The sequence below is a fragment of the Ranitomeya variabilis genome, chromosome 1 (assembly GCF_051348905.1).
Source record: "Ranitomeya variabilis isolate aRanVar5 chromosome 1, aRanVar5.hap1, whole genome shotgun sequence".
NCBI classification, from domain to species: Eukaryota; Metazoa; Chordata; class Amphibia; order Anura; family Dendrobatidae; genus Ranitomeya; species Ranitomeya variabilis.
This window is the reverse complement of record NC_135232.1, coordinates 847,062,548-847,083,196: the sequence shown is the minus strand read 5'-3', so window position 1 is coordinate 847,083,196 and position 20,649 is coordinate 847,062,548. Positions and strand designations below refer to the sequence as shown.

General features: G+C 44.3%; 1 protein-coding gene across 1 annotated transcript in view; it reads right to left on the bottom strand.

Moving 5' to 3' along the window:
* The window catches only part of MTHFD2L (methylenetetrahydrofolate dehydrogenase (NADP+ dependent) 2 like), a 121,014-nt gene extending 101,017 nt beyond the window's left edge, over positions 1-19,997 (bottom strand). The window contains exon 1 of the mRNA XM_077261988.1: positions 19,801-19,997. Coding sequence (XP_077118103.1) covers positions 19,801-19,913 — 113 coding nt within the window. The 5' untranslated portion in view covers positions 19,914-19,997. The remainder of the gene's footprint in view (positions 1-19,800) is intronic.
* Between the last annotated feature and the right edge of the window lie 652 nt (positions 19,998-20,649).

The following is a 20,649-nucleotide window of genomic DNA, read 5'->3' as shown; positions in this document are numbered from 1 at the left end:
CCACAAAAGGAAATCACAGACAGGAAGGAGCAAGCCAGGCAAGGAGTCCAGGACAGGAAAAACACACAGTCTAGAAGGAACAGAAAACAAAACATAAGTACATAGTACAGAATGCAGTGAGAGACAGACATACATGTTCAAATCTTCTATACTTACATCCAGAGTCTTGTCCAGAGTCTTGTGCTCGCATCCAGAGTCTTGAGAGTAATGACTTCCTGTCTCCAGACCCCCTTTTATACATCAGGAATTTTGCAGGTGGCGACATCATTTCCTGGACATCATTAGTGTGAAGTATGCATGCGTATCAAACGCATGGGTACGCATGTCCTAGCATACCAATGCATTCCCATAGACAGTAATGTGTTGTTTTGACGCACTCATCCACATGCGTTTGTCTGCACTAAATTGACTCCTCAAAAAATGCAACATGTTGTGTTCGCTATATGCCATGAAATGACGCATGCATACGCATACGCATGGGAACGCATGCTAACACATGTCCCTGCATACACAATGTTAAATATATGTATTCAAGACGCATGCGGATCGGTACGCAGGTATACGCTGCGCACACATATGCTAATGTGAACCTGGCCTAAGAGATGTGGGTCTTGAATTAGAGATCCTATCTATTTTATTCAAAAATATTAGTGATAGTAATAACATTTTTTTAACCCATTGGTGACCGAGCCAATTTTGATGTTAATGACCAGGCCAAACTTTTGAAATCTGCAAGTGACACGCTATGTGGCAATAACTCTGGAATGCTTCAATGGATCCCACTGATTCTGAGAATATTTTCTCATGACATATTGTACTTCATAATAGTGGTAATATTTGTTCAATATTACTTGCATTTACTTATGAAAATATAGGAAATTTGGAACAAATTTCAAACATTTTGCAATTTTCCAACTAGTGAATAAATAACATTTCCCACCCACATATCTACTTTATATATGCATTATTTTATAAACATATTTTTTGTTAGGAAGTTGGAAGGGTTAAAATTTGATCAGCTATTTCAAATTTTTCCAACAAAATTTACAAGACCAATTTTTTTAGGGACCACATCACATTTGAAGTGACTTTGGGAGAGCTATATGACAGAAAATACCCAAAAGTGACACCATTCTAAAATCTGCATGCCTCAAAGTACTCAAAACCACATTCAAGAAGTTTATTAACCCTTCTGGTGCTTCACAGGAACTAAAGCCAATGTGAAAGGAAAAAAATGAACATTTCACTTTTTTCACAAAAATTTTACTTTAGCTGAAATTTGTTATTTTCACAAGGGTAACAGGAAAAAATGCACACTGTTTGACTTTTTGAACACAAAAATGGCTGGAATCGAGAGTGAATGCCACATCAAGATTGGACAGCATCTGATGTGCCGAAACAGTGGAAACCCCCTACAAGTGACCCTATTTTGGAAACTAGATCCCTCAAGAAATGTACCTAGATGTGTGGTGAGCACCTTGAACCCTCAGATGCTTCACAGAAGTTTATAACGTAGAGCTGTGAAAATAAAAAATCACATCTTACCCACAAATATGTACTTTTAGCCCCAATTTTTATTACTCAAGGGTAACATGAGAAAATGGACTCTGAAATTCGTTTTGCAATTTCTCCCGAGTATATGGAGGAAAACTACTATTTAGGAGCACAAGCAGAGCTAGGAAAGAAAGGAGTGACATTTTGGAATGCAGACTTTGATAGAATGGTCTGCGGGCATCATGTCACATTTGGAGAGCCCTTGATGTGTCAAAAGTTGAAATCCCCCCACAATTTATCTAATTTTGGAAACTACACCTCTCTAGGATTTTAACCAGGGGTGTAGTGAGCATTTTGAACCCACAGGTACTACACAGAATTTAATAACATTAGGTTGTCATATTGAAAATTTTCATTTTTTTTTCACAAAAATGTTATTTTTGCCCCAAATTTGTTACCTTAACAATGGATAATAGGAGAAAATGGGCCCTATAATTTGTTGCACAATGTATCCCGAACATGACTATACCTCATATGTGGTCAAAAACTTCTGCTTGGGCACATGGCAGGGCTAGGAAAGGAAAGATCACTTTTCCTGGGATAGATTGTGAATGAGATGTCGCATTTGAAGACCCCTGACATGTGAAAACAGCAGAAACCTCCCACAAGTGACCCCATTTTGGAAACTAGACCGTTCAAGGAATTCATCTAGGGTCATAGTGAGTATTTTGAACCCATAAGTGCCTCACAGAATTATATAACATTGAGACATGGAAATATGAAATTTTATTGGTAAAAATTAAATTTTTGTATTTGCTGCAAATTTGTGAGGTACACAAGGGTAAATACATGAAATTAGACCCCACAATTTCTTGTGCAATTTCTCCCAAACATGGTGCTGCCCCAAATGTTGTCAGAAATTACTGTTGGGTCACACATCAGGGCTGAGATTTGCGGGTGACATTTAGCCCTGAAGGCACCAGAACAGCAGAAAAAACACAAAAGTGATGGCATTGTAGAAACTGCACCTCTCAATTAATTCATCTACGGCTGCAGTGACTATTTTGTAACATCCAAGCCAGGCTATTTTTCTGAAGAATTGTAAATCTGCCAGTCTAGTACCCATATACTGTGCCCTATACAGTGTAGAGCCCCTAAATATTGTAGCGCCCCATACATTGTGCCCAGCTTGTGCTTCTGGTGATCTGCACCTGTAAATTGTTAAGTGCCTTCTCTCCATTACAATAATGCAAAACATATGGCCGATTACTGTGGTTTAGGCAAAATGGGGCTCGGAAGTAGGGGGTCATTTGAATTTGGGAGCCACGTCGCTTTTCAAGAGACTTTGTTTTACCAGTAACATAGGAACCCCTATAGTTCCAGTGACAGATGACGGACGTGAGTGTGGGCTAGTTTTGTGCGGGATAAATTAGGGTTTTTATCTGTAACATTTTTGGGTACATAACATTTTTTGATCGCTTCTAGTATAAAGTTGGGATCACATTCTTGTGTTCTATGCTGAGGATTTACTTTGGGGTATCAGTGTAAATCCCACAAAAATGCAATTCAGATGAAACCCCCAAGGGAATCACCCACCATAATGAGGCAGATGGAAACACTTCGTACTCCGTTTGGCATCTGGTCTGGTGGTATCCATCTGTTTAGGCGTGCAGAGATCACTTGTGCGCTACAAAGACGCCTTAAATGGTGGGACACCACCGGAACAGAGACCAGTCCAAAGTGACTCCATCTGCCTCATAAGTGAGTGGTTCTGTCTGGGGTTTTGTCTGTATCGCAATTGTGAGGAATTTAGATGGAAATCCTGATGTAAGAGCTCAGCGGAGAGCGCAGGATTGCAACACCCCAGGTAACCGATTGTTGCAGTGATGTTGCCTTCCTTTCGGGGAGGGTGATGTCACGCTTGGAGGCAAGGGAGATTCTTTCTATCAGGTAAGGCACTCGCAATCAACACATCTGAATCTAGGCCAGGATGGGGAGCTCAGGACCTGTATTCAGGGGAGCTTCCTTGCACTTTATGTTTCCTGGTCTGGAGAAGGAGTCAGTTTGTAGCCAGTCTGAGAGAGGAGAGGAGAGGAGAGTAGAAGGACGTCTGGAGCAGACGTGGGGGCCGAGCAGCCATGAGGGAGCTGCTACCCCTGGAAAGAGTGAGAAGCAGAAGGAGAGCTGAATTGTGGAGGAGCTAAGAGGGAATAAGCACAGAGGAGGAAGAGGCTCAGCAGGGGAACAGCAGATGGACACTCTGGGAGCCAGAGCGAAGAACCGGGTACCGGGAGCCCGAGGCTATAGTGGGACTCTAGGACACTTAGCAGAACCGGAGGGCATAGGACTGTATGTCAATTGCCTGCATCAAGTCTGAGGTGAAGCAGTAACTTTAGAGCCCGGGGCATGATAGAGTCCCTATAAACAGGCTCAAACTGCCTATCGTACAGACATCTGTCTTAGGACAGGAGAGAGGGGACTTGCACTGAGCTTCAAGCGGCAGGGACCTAACCAACTAAACAGCGCAAGTAGGAAAGGCTTACGGACCTCACTGGAAGAGGGATCTGCTATTGCCTCCAAGCCGGTCAGACTACAGCTACACTGCACTTGGTACCCTGGACTGAGGACTACTACTACTACTACCATCAGTAAACCAGGTAAAAACTTTGCAAACCTGTGTCCTCGTTCTTTGCTCATTTATCGGCTTACACCATCTTGCCATACACTTGGGAAGCCCTGGGGACCCCGCTTCACCTGTGGGAAGCGTGACCATCTTGATGCATACCATCAACCCAGAGGACCCCTTTAGGCACCGTCAGTCCTCACTGACCGAACACCACAGGTGGCATCACAAACAATAGACTTTATTCATAATATCCCTTAAAAGACCTTTCCCTTTAATTGGGCGCCCAGGGCCACGGACCGGGTTGCAGCCACCTTGACATCCCCTTTAAGACCAGACCCGGTACCGAGTTCCCTGCTGCCCTGGTGGGGCGCTCCAGGATAAATGTAAGCCAAGCCTTGTTCCGATTTTTGGGAGGCAGAATAAACACATAGACAGCAATGCAAGAATAGTTCTTATTTTTATTTTTGTGTGGTTCACCGTGCAGTATAAATGATAAGGTGGATTTATTTTTTGGGTGTGATTCCAGCAAAACCAGATTAATATAATTTTTTTAGGTATTGCTGCTATCACACAGCAAAATGCTTTTTTATAAAAAGTAGGTTTTTATGTCGCCATATTCTGAAAGCTGTAACTGTTTAATTTTTTCGAGAACAAAGCTGTATGAGGGCCCGCAGCTTTGTTCGGAGGTATAAAGCTTATTTTCGGTCACTGGTGTTGGCTGATGGGACTATTGCTCCCATCAGCCAATGCCTGCTGCTAATAACAGTGAGAGCAGGAGCGGCTGATGGGAGTCTTCATCAGCCGGCACTTGCAGTGTAAATAAATATATATTTTTTAAAAACAGCATGGGTTTCACTGAATATTTGATGACCAGAAAGGCAAAACTCACATCTGGGGGATGCAACCCTCAGCTGTCAGCTTCAGCAAGGCTGGTTATCAAGAATAGAAGGGTCCTCACTCTGATTTTTTTAAACAGCCAGACTTGGTAAAGCAGACAGCTGGGGGCTGGTAATCTCAGGCTGGTAATTGGCCATGGATCTTGGGCCCTCAGCTTAAAAATAGCAGCCTGCAGCTGCCCAGAAAAAGCGCATCTATTAGATGAGCCAATTCTGGCGCTTTGCCTTGCTCTTCCCATTTCACCTGTAGCGGTGGCAAGTGGGGTTCATATTTGTGGGGTTGATGTCACCTTTGTAGTATCCGGTGACTTCAAGCCCACAGCTTAGTAATGGAGAGGTGACCGATTTATTCCTCAGGTTAGTACGATTACAGCGATACCAGATTTATATTTTTTTATGCTTTGCTCTTTTTACAGACTAAAAAGAATATTTTACAAAAATGAATTTATTTTTACTTCGTCATATTCTGAGAACTCTTTTTTTATTTTTTTGCTGAATGGGCCATATTGGGGCTTGTTTTATGTGGGACAGTTTGGCGTTTTCATTTAAAGCATTTTTTTACATATGACTTTTTGATCTTTGACTTTTTCTGTAAGTAATTATGATGAATAAAAATTAAATTTTTTGTATGTTTGCTATTTCATTTTTTTCAAGGCGACCACCAAACAGAATAAATAACATGCCAGTTTTATAGAGCGGGTTGTTCCAGATGTGGCGATACCAATCATGTGTACTTTTTTTGTTTTTGAGTGGCAAAATGGATTTTAGTGCTTCGTGTGTAATTTATTTATTTTTTTAACTTTTTGACATATTTTATTTTACTTTTTCTTCACTTTTTTTTACTTAGTCCCACTGTAGGACATGTATAATTTTCATTTTGATCACTTGTCTCATACACTGCTGTACCCATGTACAGCAGTGCATGAGACTGTCAGTGTCTTAGTGAGTGTGACTATGAGACTCAGCTTATGGTCGAAGTCACACTAGTGTATAACATCCGATGTGAGTGCATTGGATGCGATATGCTGATACCCTTGGCTCCTGCTCTGCTGCGAGCGAAAGCCGAGTGTCATGCTACTGTGCTACGATCCTCTCGCATGACAGGATCAGAGTACAGTTGCGAAGGAGACAGAGAAAGTAATTTCGCCATCTCCTCTGCAGCCGGTGTTGGCGGAAATCACACTGCTCTCGGGTGACATGTGAGGTTTCACTCGCACCCTTAGACTTGTATTGGTGCATGTGGGCCGAGTCTCGCTGCCAATTGTAGCATGCTGCAATTATTCTCTCATGCTGAATCAGCATGAGAAAATAATCACAGATCTGAGCTTCCCCATGATGTAACAGTGGTCTGAGTGCTATGCGATGTTTTATGTGACGTCATGCTTGGAAGCGAGGAAGGATCCCATTTATCAGGTAATCACAAACATGCAATATGTTCTTACTCCAGGCCAGAAGGGGGAGCTCTGATCAAGTTTGTGGGTGGCTCCCCTATATATATATATATATATATATGTACTCTGGGTGGAGGGAAAGTAGTCAGTAAGTCTGTGAGAGAGACAGAGGAAAGGGGCTGTGTAGACGAGAAGATCTGCAGCTCCTGTGAGGAAAGTGTGTGGCAGTGCAGCCACGTGAGGTGCTGCAGCTCCTGGAAAGGAGAGAGAAAATGATGGAACAAGCTGTAAAGAGCGTGAAGGAGAAAAAGGAGCAAAGGAGAGTTGAGAGCGGGAGAGAAGGTGCCACTGAGCTTCCTCCATGCTGAGCGCAGATACTGGTAGCCAGAAGACTGAGGTTGTGGGGGTAACTCAATGCCCCACGGCAGAAACCGGTGGACGGCTGGACTTCAAGTCACCTTTCCACCATTAATACCCGAGGACACAATAGCAGATAGAGCCCAGGTCGTGATAGTGATCCTGTAAAAAGGCTCGAGTTACCTGTCGTACGGTTAGTGTCCTACCAACAAGGGGGGGACAGAGAGAACGTGAGGACCTTGTGTGAGTCCTAAGGCAGCAAGGGACTACAACACAGCGCTAGAAGGAAGGTTTCCAACCCCACCTGGTAAAGGGAATTCCAGATTCATTTTCAAGCCAGCCGGACCATACCTGTACCTATGATCCGGTACCCTGGACTGTGGCTGCCTTGCATCAGTAAACCAGGTAAAGAGACTGCAACCTTGAGTCCTCTATTTATTTCTGGCACCACACCATCTTTTCCAAACACACCGGGAGCCCTGGGGACCCCAGCTTCATCTGTGGGAAGCCATACCATCTTTGCTGCAGTGCCATCACTCCCCAGAGGACCCCTCCCCAGAGGACCCCTTTAAGCAGCGTTGGTTAACTCTGACCGAATACCACAGGTGGCGTCACGAACATTTATTGTTTTACAAACCTCTTTAAAGACTTTTCCCTTAACATGGGCGCCCAGGGCCACGGACCGGGTCGCCTCGACCGTGACACATCCCTTTAAGTACGGGACCCAGTACCGAGTACCCCACGGCCCTGGCGGGCATTCCAGTAGTGTGACTACAGTCTATTGCTGGATCTCACAGGCCACTGTACCCTGGGGACATCACATGACCTTGGAGTACCATCGGGACCAGCGATTCTCACTGCAGGGGTCTGATGGTTACTAAGGGGGTCTTGTGACCTCCTTGTAGCAACTTAAATACTGCTGTCATGATTGACAGCAGTATTTAAGGGGTTAATTGTCCCCAATCGGTCGTAAAACCGCCAGGGGCCGATACTGCAGGGTGTCATCTGTCATGTACAGCTGACACCCGGGGGAATCACCGACGCTCAATGAGGGAGTAAGTACCCTTAACGACCACCGTTTAATTAAAATACACAACCCCCATTATAATGCAATACTTTTTCAGTTTATTCTCTCACAGGACATACAGGTCCTTCTCAAAAAATTAGCATATAGTGTTAAATTTCATTATTTACCATAATGTAATGATTACAATTAAACTTTCATATATTATAGATTCATTATCCACCAACTGAAATTTGTCAGGTCTTTTATTGTTTTAATACTGATGATTTTGGCATACAACTCCTGATAACCCAAAAAACCTGTCTCAATAAATTAGTGCAGAGCCCCAGAGTCCTGGTCGTTGCAGTACTGTGGCTCCGCCACTATGGGGAGCTATGGTGCGTCCGATGGCACTGAAGGAGTTCATCTGATCAGGTATCACAGACACCAATACATTTCACAGCCGGGCCTCCGGGGGGAGCTAAGGGTGCTATTCATTAGGCCACTCCCCACCATAGTGGGTAAACTGGGGGTCAGGCAGGAAGTTAGATCAGAAAGCTGACTGGGTTGGAACCAGGCAACACCTTGTGGCAGAGGGTGTTGTAGGGGAAGATACAGTAGGGTCTCTGTCAGGGGTGGGATCCTGACAGAGGCTTGGCAACGAGAACGAACGTAACGGGACCGTGCCTGCTCCGGGTAGCGGCGGTGCCCAAGAAAGGATTAGAAGAGAGATAGATTGTGCTGAGTGAGAAACGGGATCACGCAAAGGAGAAATACCAGTAGGAGTCGTGCTGTAAGACCGAAGCAACATCCTACTGAGGCGCAATACCGGTGGCCGGAACGCCGAGGGAGTAGAACAACATTCAGCTTCAAGCAATACTCCAAACAGCGGCAGGACAGTCAGTCTCAGGCGGGCTGTCTAACTCAAATCACCTATGAAGTCTTGGGAGGCAATTGTGGGAGAGGGGCGTCTCTAGGGTCCCGGAAGAACTCCAGGCCTACCCGTCAAACGGGTGCCGTTCCTACCCGAACCTCAGGGAGGGACGGAGGATTAGCAGAACATCATCTAGTCGAGTTGTGAGGGAACATCAGAAACAGACACAACAGTTGTGGGGTACTTTCCGTAAGCACAGCAGGGAAGGACTACAACACATAGCGCTAGGGGGAAGGCACAGATTTCCTCCTGTGAAGAGAACTCTGGAAGTGTCATTGGACCGGCCGGACTTGCGCAGCCTGGTGAGCCGTATTCTGGATTGAGGACCCAGAGATCTTCAGTAAAGAGGTAAAGAGACTGCAACCTGGTGTCCTCATTATTTATCGCGACCTGCACCCCACAACTGCACCGTTACAACACCACTTATTGCACCGGACGTCCCCCACTGACAGACAGGGCCACGGACCGGGTCTAGCCACCGTGACAACCCCAGGACTGAGACCTAGAGGCCCGACTCCGGGTACCCCTTGGCCCTGCGGCGGTGTGGGGGCGCTCCAACTTGGCGTCACGAACAGGATCTACTTAAGCCTGAAGAATCAGGTCATGTGTGCCTTGGAACTGTGATTTACTGTGCTTGGACTGTACTTTATTGCAAAGACTGTGTGCTGCGCCACTTGCCGCCAAAACCGCCGCCATTGCAGCACTGAGGAGAGGCGCAGGAGAAGAAGAGGGGCGTGGAGTGGGCGTAGACAAGCTAGAGAGCGCGAAGGGCAATGGCCGCCCAGTCTAAACATTTCCTGGTCCTGAGGACGTGTCCGTCAACGGCCGAGGTCCGCCTCCTGATCCTGTTTGGAGAGTGGAGACCATGGAGACGGGGCCACCCACGAAAGAGACCGCGGGAAGAGGACATTGGAGAGAAGGCAAAGATGGCGACACCAGGAATCCCGCGTGGGACTGATCCGATCCGGCCTGAGGCTGCGCAGCCCGACACAGCCCCAGAGGCGCCAACGCTGCGGGGCCTGACCCTTACGGAGCCACCGGTGGGCCGACCCCCTTTGCCGCTGTCTGAGGAGTGTGTGGCTGCAGCCGAGGCCCGACAGCTAGCCCGCCGGCTGGAGGCTGATGCCCGCGTGCTTACTCGGCTAGGCCAGCCCACGGAGATCCGTTTGTCCCCAGTGTCCCATGTTCCCTCCCGCCTGGCCGCGGCTGGAGGTACGCTACAGACGCCGGACCTGAAGATCTTGCCGGACGCCGAGCATCTACGGCGTCTGATGGCAGCATGGCGGAGCCGGCCCCAGCCTGCAGCGTCGATTGACTTGGTCAGAGCTCCGGAGATCCCGCCGTCCCACTGGGGTGTAGTGGTCTCCTTCAACCCCCGATATGGACGCGGGGTTATCCAAGAAATCGGGAAGCCGCTACAAATCCACGTGGATCGGGAGGAGGTGGAGCCCTGCAGCGGAAGATTTCCCCGCGACCTGGAGCCAGGTGATGCGGTGACTTACACCAGATGGAGGAGGGCTACGGGAGAGGCTGGCTGGATGGCGCGAGGCGTACAGCGATGCATTGCCCTCCAGGCTGCTGCCGGAACACCGGAAGAAGAAGATCCCGTGGGGAAAGCAGCAGAGCCCGGCCCCACGGAACCTCGAGAAGCCCGGCCTCGCCGTGCCCCGGAGGAACGTGTGCACCTGCCAACGAGAAGGGCCTCCCGGCGAGGGATTTTATCGCTGCTTGGACCGGAACTGCTTCCTGGCTCACCAGTGCGATCCGTTGGCCTGGTGAGGCCAGATCGGAGACCACCACAGTAAGATTTTACTGTACTTTCTTACATGTAAATAGTTACTGTTTTATTGCTTTTATGTTGCTGCTAAAACCCGTCCAGGGTTAACTCTAAAAGGGATCTCTTTGTTGACCCGGGATCCCTATTGTTTTTGGTTATTTTCTATTTTTTCTATGTTATTTAAAAACTGCTGAAATCATGAACAGTGCATGATCCGAACTTCTTGTACATAGTTTGCACCTTATTAAAGGCGCTCCCTACTGGTTTTACTTAAAGAAGGACTCTTTGCGAAGATACCGCACTGGAACCTTTGCTGAGTATGGACTGGTAGCTTGAGAAAATACGCTACCTCACAGAGACTTGGTCCTCTCTTAAAGGGGATGTTCATTTGCCGCATTTCGATAGAAATATTGCTTAAGACAAGTAGCAATAATGTTGATGAGAGAAAAGTGATGATAATGTTGTACGAGAAAGTTATATGTGTTTAATTAGTTAAATGTGAAGAAATACTGATGATGTGCTCTGAGAAGTAAAAAGGTGAAAGGTAGAAGAAGGATGCAGTGGACCCGTAGGGATAGACGTGGAGTCCAGCATGCATGATAGAAAGAAAGATAATGAGAAGGTTTAATGTTCGATAGAAAATGTTTTTGATAATGCTGATAGATAGTTAGGATAGAAGGTAAACCCTGAGTCCTCATAGGAGTCATGTAGAGATGGCTCAGTGCTCTAAAACTGAAAGTAATGTTATGTTCTATACTGTGTATAGTAGTTGAAAAGGCAGTAGGCCCTGGCTGAACGGGGCGGTCCTGTAACAGAAAGGAGAGGCAGTAGGTCTGGTGCCGATAGGACAGGCGGTCCTGCAGATTCAAAGAAGGAGAATGAAAAAGTTAACTTACCTTATAATGTGATTATAGGAAGGTCTTTGGTGGATACAGAGTGTATGTCCTTAAAGGCAATGTTAAAGTATTGTTCAGCAATTTTTGCACTTAATAGAATACCCGGTTGGGTAACAGGAGTTATTTATAGCCTGTAATTTATAATGTTTAATGCTAACCATGTTTTGTAACGTTCAAGTGTCCTCACCTCCCATAAAGGGAAGTTTGTTCAAGTATACGTATTGTTATTTGCACTCAACAAAAATTGTATGTCTTTTTGCTAAACTTGTATTGTTGTTTTCTTCCCAGTCCCGGAGTACTGTGTTTAACCAGGGGGGAGTGCAGCGCCCCAGAGTCCTGGTCGTTGCAGTACTGTGGCTCCGCCACTATGGGGAGCTATGGTGCGTCCGATGGCACTGAAGGAGTTCATCTGATCAGGTATCACAGACACCAATACATTTCACAGCCGGGCCTCCGGGGGGAGCTAAGGGTACTATTCATTAGGCCACTCCCCACCATAGTGGGTAAACTGGGGGTCAGGCAGGAAATTAGATCAGAAAGCTGACTGGGTTGGAACCAGGCAACACCTTGTGGCAGAGGGTGTTGTAGGGGAAGATACAGTAGGGTCTCTGTCAGGGGTGGGATCCTGACAGAGGCTTGGCAACGAGAACGAACGTAACGGGACCGTGCCTGCTCCGGGTAGCGGCGGTGCCCAAGAAAGGATTAGAAGAGAGATAGATTGTGCTGAGTGAGAAACTGGATCACGCAAAGGAGAAATACCAGTAGGAGTCGTGCTGTAAGACCGAAGCAACATCCTACTGAGGCGCAATACCGGTGGCCGGAACGCCGAGGGAGTAGAACGACATTCAGCTTCAAGCAATACTCCAAACAGCGGCAGGACAGTCAGTCTCAGGCGGGCTGTCTAACTCAAATCACCTATGAAGTCTTGGGAGGCAATTGTGGGAGAGGGGCGTCTCTAGGGTCCCGGAAGAACTCCAGGCCTACCCGTCAAACGGGTGCCGTTCCTACCCGAACCTCAGGGAGGGACAGAGGATTAGCAGAACATCATCTAGTCGAGTTGTGAGGGAACATCAGAAACAGACACAACAGTTGTGGGGTACTTTAGCAGGGAAGGACTACAACACATAGCGCTAGGGGGAAGGCACAGATTTCCTCCTGTGAAGAGAACTCTGGAAGTGTCATTGGACCGGCCGGACTTGCGCAGCCTGGTGAGCCGTATTCTGGATTGAGGACCCAGAGATCTTCAGTAAAGAGGTAAAGAGACTGCAACCTGGTGTCCTCATTATTTATCGCGACCTGCACCCCACAACTGCACCGTTACAACACCACTTATTGCACCGGACGTCCCCCACTGACAGACAGGGCCACGGACCGGGTCTAGCCACCGTGACAACCCCAGGACTGAGACCTAGAGACCCGGCTCCGGGTACCCCTCGGCCCTGCGGCGGTGTGGGGGCGCTCCATTAGCATATCAAGAAAAGGTTCTCTAAACGACCTATTACCCTAATCTTCTGAATCAACTAATTAACTCTAAACACATGCAAAAGATACCTGAGGCTTTTAAAAACTCCCTGCCTGGTTCATTACTCAAAACCCCCATCATGGGTAAGACTAGCGACCTGACAGATGTCAAGAAGGCCATCATTAACACCCTCAAGCAAGAGGGTAAGACCCAGAAAGAAATTTCTCAACAAATAGGCTGTTCCCAGAGTGCTGTATCAAGGCACCTCAATGGTAAGTCTGTTGGAAGGAAACAATGTGGCAGAAAACGCTGTACAACGAGAAGAGGTGACCGGACCCTGAGGAAGATTGTGGAGAAGGACCGATTCCAGACCTTGGGGAACCTGAGGAAGCAGTGGACTGAGTCTGGTGTGGAAACATCCAGAGCCACCGTGCACAGGCGTGTGCAGGAAATGGGCTACAGGTGCCGCATTCCCCAGGTAAAGCCACTTTTGAACCATAAACAGCGGCAGAAGCGCCTGACCTGGGCTACAGAGAAGCAGCACTGGACTGTTGCTAAGTGGTCCCAAGTACTTTTTTCTGATGAAAGCAAATTTTGCATGTCATTCGGAAATCAAGGTGCCAGAGTCTGGAGGAAGACTGGGGAGAAGGAAATGCCAAAATGCCTGAAGTCCAGTGTCAAGTACCCACAGTCAGTGATGGTGTGGGGTGCCATGTCAGCTGCTGGTGTTGGTCCACTGTGTTTCAGCTATCAGGAGATTTTGGAGCACTTCATGCTTCCATCGGCTGAAATGCTTTATGGAGATGAAGATTTCATTTTTCAGCACGACCTGGCACCTGCTCACAGTGCCAAAACCACTGGTAAATGGTTTACTGACCATGGTATTACTGTGCTCAATTGGCCTGCCAACTCTCCTGACCTGAACCCCATAGAGAATCTGTGGGATATTGTGAAGAGAAAGTTGAGAGACGCAAGACCCAACACTCTGGATGAGCTTAAGGCCGCTATTGAAGCATCCTGGGCCTCCATAACATCTCAGCAGTGTCACAGGCTGATTGCCTCCATGCCACGCCGCATTGAAGCAGTCATTTCTGCCAAAGGATTCCCGACCAAGTATTGAGTGCATAACTGAACATTATTATTTGATGTTTTTTTTGTTTGTTATTAAAAAACACTTTTATTTGAATGGACGGGTGAAATATGCTAATTTATTGAGACAGGTTTTTTGGGTTATCAGGAGTTGTATGCCAAAATCATCAGTATTAAAACAATAAAAGACCTGACAAATTTCAGTTGGTGGATAATGAATCTATAATATATGAAAGTTTAATTGTAATCATTACATTATGGTAAATAATGAAATTTAACACTATATGCTAATTTTTTGAGAAGGACCTGTATACAATGATGGACATAATGGCAAAAAAGCCCTGGGTGTATTCCCTATGTTACACCTAGCTGTGCACTAATTTATTAACTGCTAATCCACAATACCTTTTTGTGCGTACTAAAATTATTCATGGAAAGGAAAGGTCACATTTAAAAATAATCTTATTTATTACCATTATTCCAAACACATCGGGCTTCATCAACAAAACCCTATTTATTTTCAGACCATGTCATTAATGACTTTAATCATAGAGCTAGACTGGCTGACTGACTGGCAACATAAATCAAGTGGCAGAAGGAGGAATACGATAAGCATTATCCAGTCTAGTTAGGTGAATGACTATAATGGTCATTTCACACAGTAAATGACCCTATTAAATCGCCCACTGCTTTATATTCTCACTACACTTATACTTACTAATATCAATATCATATGAAATCCTCATGTGGTGGATTTACTAGATAATCAGAGGAATTTTTAGATTTGTATACTAAGATATTCAACTTGTAAAATCTAGAATAAGGCTGTGTGCACACGTTGCAGATTTTTTGCGTTTTTTTCCGCATTGTTTCGCTATAAAAACGTGAAAAAAAGCATACATTATGCATCCCATCATTTAGAATGCATTCTGCAACTTTCGTGCACATGATGCGTTTTTTTTCCACGAAAAAAACGCATTGCGATAAAAAACGCAGCATGTTCATTAATTTTACCAATATAGGAGAACCATGAGTCAAAAAATGGCCAAAAGAGTAAAACAAGAATATAAAGTTTATTGAAAACATATAATTTTCACATACACAATATTATCATATAGAAATTTGTAAAGATTGTGACTAAATCTATAGATACAAATAATGACCTAAAAACACAGACCGGGACAGTAACAAAAGTAGTTGCTAATTAGTAAACATGCAGCAAGCATGCTGCCAACGTGTGTACATTAGTATCTACCAATATCAGGTGGCACACCTTACTAGTATAAGCGCATTATCAGTGCTGCTATAATCGCCCTGAATCCATATACAAAAAGTGCAATAGAGGGAAGTTAATTACCCATATAGAATAGAGGTCCCGTCTGGATCCTGGTCACGTGACCAGGATCCAGCAGCATGTCCATTTCCATAACAGATGATAGGCTCTCACTTACCTGGACTGTAGTGTGTAATCAAGTGTAGGTTCTGCGGATGGAGACTTGTGTGAGAACACTTGGCATGGTGACAAAGGAGGAAGAAGCAGCAGATGTGGTTGCTAGGATGGCCGTTGATTGGCGAGGCCAGCTAGTCTGCATTTTAGTGCCGTGTGATTCCCAGACTAAGGCATGTTGATCGCACATGTGCCAGTTCTTGCATGTAGTAGTCAAATTATTGCAATTTTTGCCTCTACAGTCGTTTTCTGCAAAGTTGGCAGATAACGTGAGTTAGGTCATCCTTTGCTGTCTCAAAAAAGACCCAGGCTAGGCAACTCTTGCTGCCCCTGTGAACTACAGACTTGGGACCGATGCTGTCCACAGCCACATTTGTGGCTGAGAATGCAGTGCTTGTCATGGTTGCATCACTCCATGTCTGTGAAGAAAACCGCAACGTAACCTCCTCATCTTCCTCCTCCTTCACCCCCACTGCTGAGCTACTCAGCTGCATGACTCTGGGATCACACTAAGTGGGATCTACAACCTAATTGTCATCCTCTCTGTTCTCCTACTCTTCACCCTGACAGTCACCCTCCTCCTCTTCCTGCCCTGACAGCACTGTACAGTCCATGTGCACCTCAGAGTCTCATCAGTATCACCTCCACCCCCGGGGGGTTAATATCTGGTGATGAGGGTCTGGATTCTGCTCGGACCCTACTTCGTCCAGCCCTGGATCCAACAGAACAAAATTTTGGCCATCAGTGCAGATGCTTTTCTCCTCTGGATTTAGTGAATTTTAGAGTAGACCTCTGATTCCCATGGAATAGAATGTGACCAGCTCTGCAGATGGGCCCAGCTGTGGTTCCCCACAGTCAGTTGGGTGGTTGGAAAGTTGTTACATGGGGGAAACAAGGGGGATTGGCTGCCACCTCTGAGGATTGTACTGTGTGTGATGCTAAGGTGGAGGAAGAGGAGGAGAGACCACTTGGTGCAGTGATTTCCATCCACTGGAGCACATGCTCTTTCTGACCCTCATCTACAAGGCATACCACTGTGCTGCTGTCAAAGAAAGGAAATCCAGTAGCCCATCCAGTAATAGATGTTGTCAGTTGTCTTTTGATAGGACGAGTCGGTGTTTGTTCAGTTGCACTTTCAGTAACATCACCTAACCCACGTACGCGTCGAACACCAAGCCTATTCCTCCTTCCACCAGAACCTCGATTTTTACACTCATGTTGTATATACCCTTGCCTCTCTTTTAACGAGCTGTTTCACAACCTTAGGCCCAGACCTGTCAGTCACCTGTCACTAAATGAACAATCAGTATTTATTTTCTTAGATAGTGTGCCTGAAAAACACTATTAGCCCTAACGATTTTGATTAGCAAATGCAGCTTCCTGGCTGAACCCATTATTGGGCCTAACGATTTTGATTAGCAAATGGGGCCTCCTGGCTAAACCCCAATATTAGGCCTAACGATATTGATTAGCAAATGTGTCCTCCTGGCTGAACCCCAATATTAGGCCTAACAATTTTGATTATCAAATGGGGCCTCCTGATTCCTGACTGCAACACAGTTTTAGCACAAACAATTTTGATCAGCAAATGGGGCCTCTTGGCTGAACTCCAATATAAGGCCTAATGATTTGGAATTAGCTAATGGGGCCTCATGGCTGAAGCACAATATTAGGCCTAATGATTTGGATTAGCAAATGGGGCCTTCTGATTCCTGACTGCAACACAGTTTTAGCCTAAACAATTTGGATTAGCTAATGGGGCCTCCTATCTGAAGCACAATATTAGGCCTAACGATTTGGATTAGCAAATGGGGCCTCCTGATTCCTGACTGCAATACAGCTTTGGCCCAAACTATTTAGATTAGCAAATGATGCCTCCTGGCTGAACCCCAATATTAGGCCTAATAATTTTGATTAGCAAATCGGGCCTCCTGATTCCTGACTGCAACACAGTTTTATCCCAAACTATTTGGATTAGCAAGTGGGGCCTCCTGGTTGAACCCCAATATTAAGCCTAACAATTTTGATAAGCAAATGGGGCCTTCTGATTCCTGACTGCAACACAGTTTTAGCCTAAACAATTTGGATTAGCTAATGGGGCCTCCTATCTGAAGCACAATATTAGGCCTAACGATTTGGATTAGCAAATGGGGCCTCCTGATTCCTGACTGCAATACAGCTTTGGCCCAAACTATTTAGATTAGCAAATGATGCCTCCTGGCTGAACCCCAATATTAGGCCTAATAATTTTGATTAGCAAATCGGGCCTCCTGATTCCTGACTGCAACACAGTTTTATCCCTAACTATTTGGATTAGCAAGTGGGTCCTCCTGGTTGAACCCCAATATTAAGCCTAACAATTTTGATTAGCAAATGGGGCCTTCTGATTCCTGACTGCAGCACAGTTTTAGCTCAAACGATTTAGATTAGCAAATGGGACCTTCTGGCTGAACTCCAATATTAGGCATAACAATTTTGATTAGCAAATAGGGAAATAGGGACTCCTGATTCCTGAGTGCAACAGTTTTAGCCCAAATGATTTTTAGTAGGAAATGTGGACTCCTGTCTGCACAACACTATTAGCACAAGCTAGTTAGATGCTGGAAGATCGATTTCACACAGGACAAGAACCCTATCTAACTAAATGGCAAGTTCACTTGCAGCAGCTGGAGCGGCCTCTCTGCGCTGTTACACTGAGAAAATAGCGCCATCAAAACAAGATGTCCTCTTTCTATATGGAGAGAGACATATGACTTCTGCCAGAATGAACACACATTAAGTTATTTAAAAAAAAATACACCCCACTTCTCCCCTGATCTAGACACACCCCCTCCCCTCATAAAACACATCCCCACGTCATCATACAGCACCACTATCCTAGACAAAGTCAAAACAAAAGCATTCGTGGAAACGCGATAATTTACCAATCTGTGACTAAATTTTGCCGATTTTGTGGAAAAAAGCTCTGGAAACCGAACACGAATCTGAATGTGCTACAGTACATTCGTGCTGATTTTGAGATTGGCGAAAGTTTTCCGACACAAGTTCTCTCATCTCTAGTGATTTTACAATTGGTGTTAAGATCATAGCTTAAATAAACTGGCCACGGTTGACTTCTTTAAGGAGATAATTATCATGGGAAATGGATGAATAGACAGTTCAAATGGATATGGCTGCGAGAGTAGGCTGAAATGGAGCTGAAGTGTCCAATTTAATTTGATTTGATTGTAGTATATGATCTTGGCTGGTAATATGTACTGCATCGCAATTCATAGAATTGTTGTGTTTCAAACTATGATAAGCACATACTATACATGAATTAGGAGTCCAAAAGAAATCTGCTTCTGAGCAGCTTAGTATCTTCCTTCATCTATAAAATATTATCTCATGTTAATTCACTTATGGTTAAATTGGCAATAGAATTTTACATTTTTGGTGTCATAATTGGTACAATATATAGACATATATAGATGTCCTCTATTTAATATATGCTGCTACAAAGGTCATGCTACCCGAAGACATTTCTATAGATTAAGTTGTAATAGAAAAAGACTTCAAATAGCTGTAAAAAATGTAATAAAACAAAGAAAAGGGTGTAAATAAGGGGACTGCCATATGGAGAGGCTGTGCCTTTTCTACGTCTTTGGCTCTGCAGTCATCATTTTAAACTACTGGAGTGTGAAGGGGAAGCTGCAGCTGCAATAAACATTATAAGCCCTAATCTATGACCGAAGGACAAAGCACTGTAATATGAAAAAGAGCAGAAAAATGCTCTGCACGACACTAGCAAACACATATCAATTATTCATAAAAAATAATAATACAGAAACAAGTCATCTGAATATACACTGTATTGTACTCTACAAATTTAAAATACAATTCAGTTTAATACTAAAAATAATCAAGAGTACTTCTAAATAATCAAATAATAAAAAATATTTATTTTAAATTAAACTACATAGCAAAAATCATTTTAAATTTAAGTAAAACTAAAAAGACAAGAAAAATTATTATGAGAAATTATATATAAGAAACACATCGATCTATATTATATCCAGAACCAAATAAATAAAGTAAGAAAAACTAACACATCTATAAAACCATAAAATATGTTTAGGATATTAGCACTAAAATTGCAACCTTCTAGTGACTAAAGATATTATTTTACCCTTACAAATTATAAACCTAAATTATAAATTAAATAAGAAGACAAAATATTGAAATAAAAATAACGTGAAGTAAAAAGGATTATAAGAAATGCACACTTATCCAATACTCCTTAACACGATTATACAAAAGAAAGACAAATAAAGATAGATAGATAAATTATCTATCAGCATGTGTGTCATTATATCGTAATTTTTTTCTATATAGAATTTTTTCTATAAATGTCCATATATGTATATAGAATATTTAATATGTCCTCACCTGATACATCCACTCCCTATGGAGAAGCCTTTTTTCCAGTTGGTCATGTTGGATTTTGCATTTCCACATATTGTCCTTTGCAGGATGTAAACGCTGCTTATTAAAGAGGCCATTAGCTCTGTGTGCAATGAGATGTTACGCTGAAGAGAAGAGCACGAAGGAGCAAAAGATAGTCAAGAATATCTCCCCTGAAGCAGCAATACCCTTGTCAGCATCATTTGCAGAGCAGTCATTGGTACCTTCATGGACTACGGGCTGATATGAAATGAAGAAAATGTGTGAATGAGTGAAATCTCCACCTCTCTATACCAGTGATTGGACGATGAGTACACCTGAGCAGATACTAATCTCAGCAATACAAATTAATTTGTACAGTTTTAGGGTAAATTCATATTGAATATTGATTCTGTTGTCAGAAAATTTTATGTAAAACACACATTTTTTGGCTTTTTTTTTAATTTTTCTTGTCACCACATTACAAGAGATACTCACACTGGTCACTGACACAATAGGCTGATGAAATCTGCCATTTTTCAGCTAGTGCTAGGAAGAGTCACCAGACAGCTCACTGTTATCACAGGAAAGTATAGAAAAGTAATTATTAGCGATGAGAGAATTAGTCCTCTGCGGATCGACTTCAGGTTGAATATCCTCAAATTTGCAGGTCCTGAGAATTTGAACAGTTTGCACTTTGAATTGCGAAGGATTGCAATAAAAATGGCCCGGCTCTATTTCACACTGCTTTAGGCCGGTTTCACACGTCAGTGGCTCCGGTACGTGTGGTGACAGTTTCCTCACATACCAGAGACACTGACACACGTAGACACAATAAAATGAATGTGTCTCTGC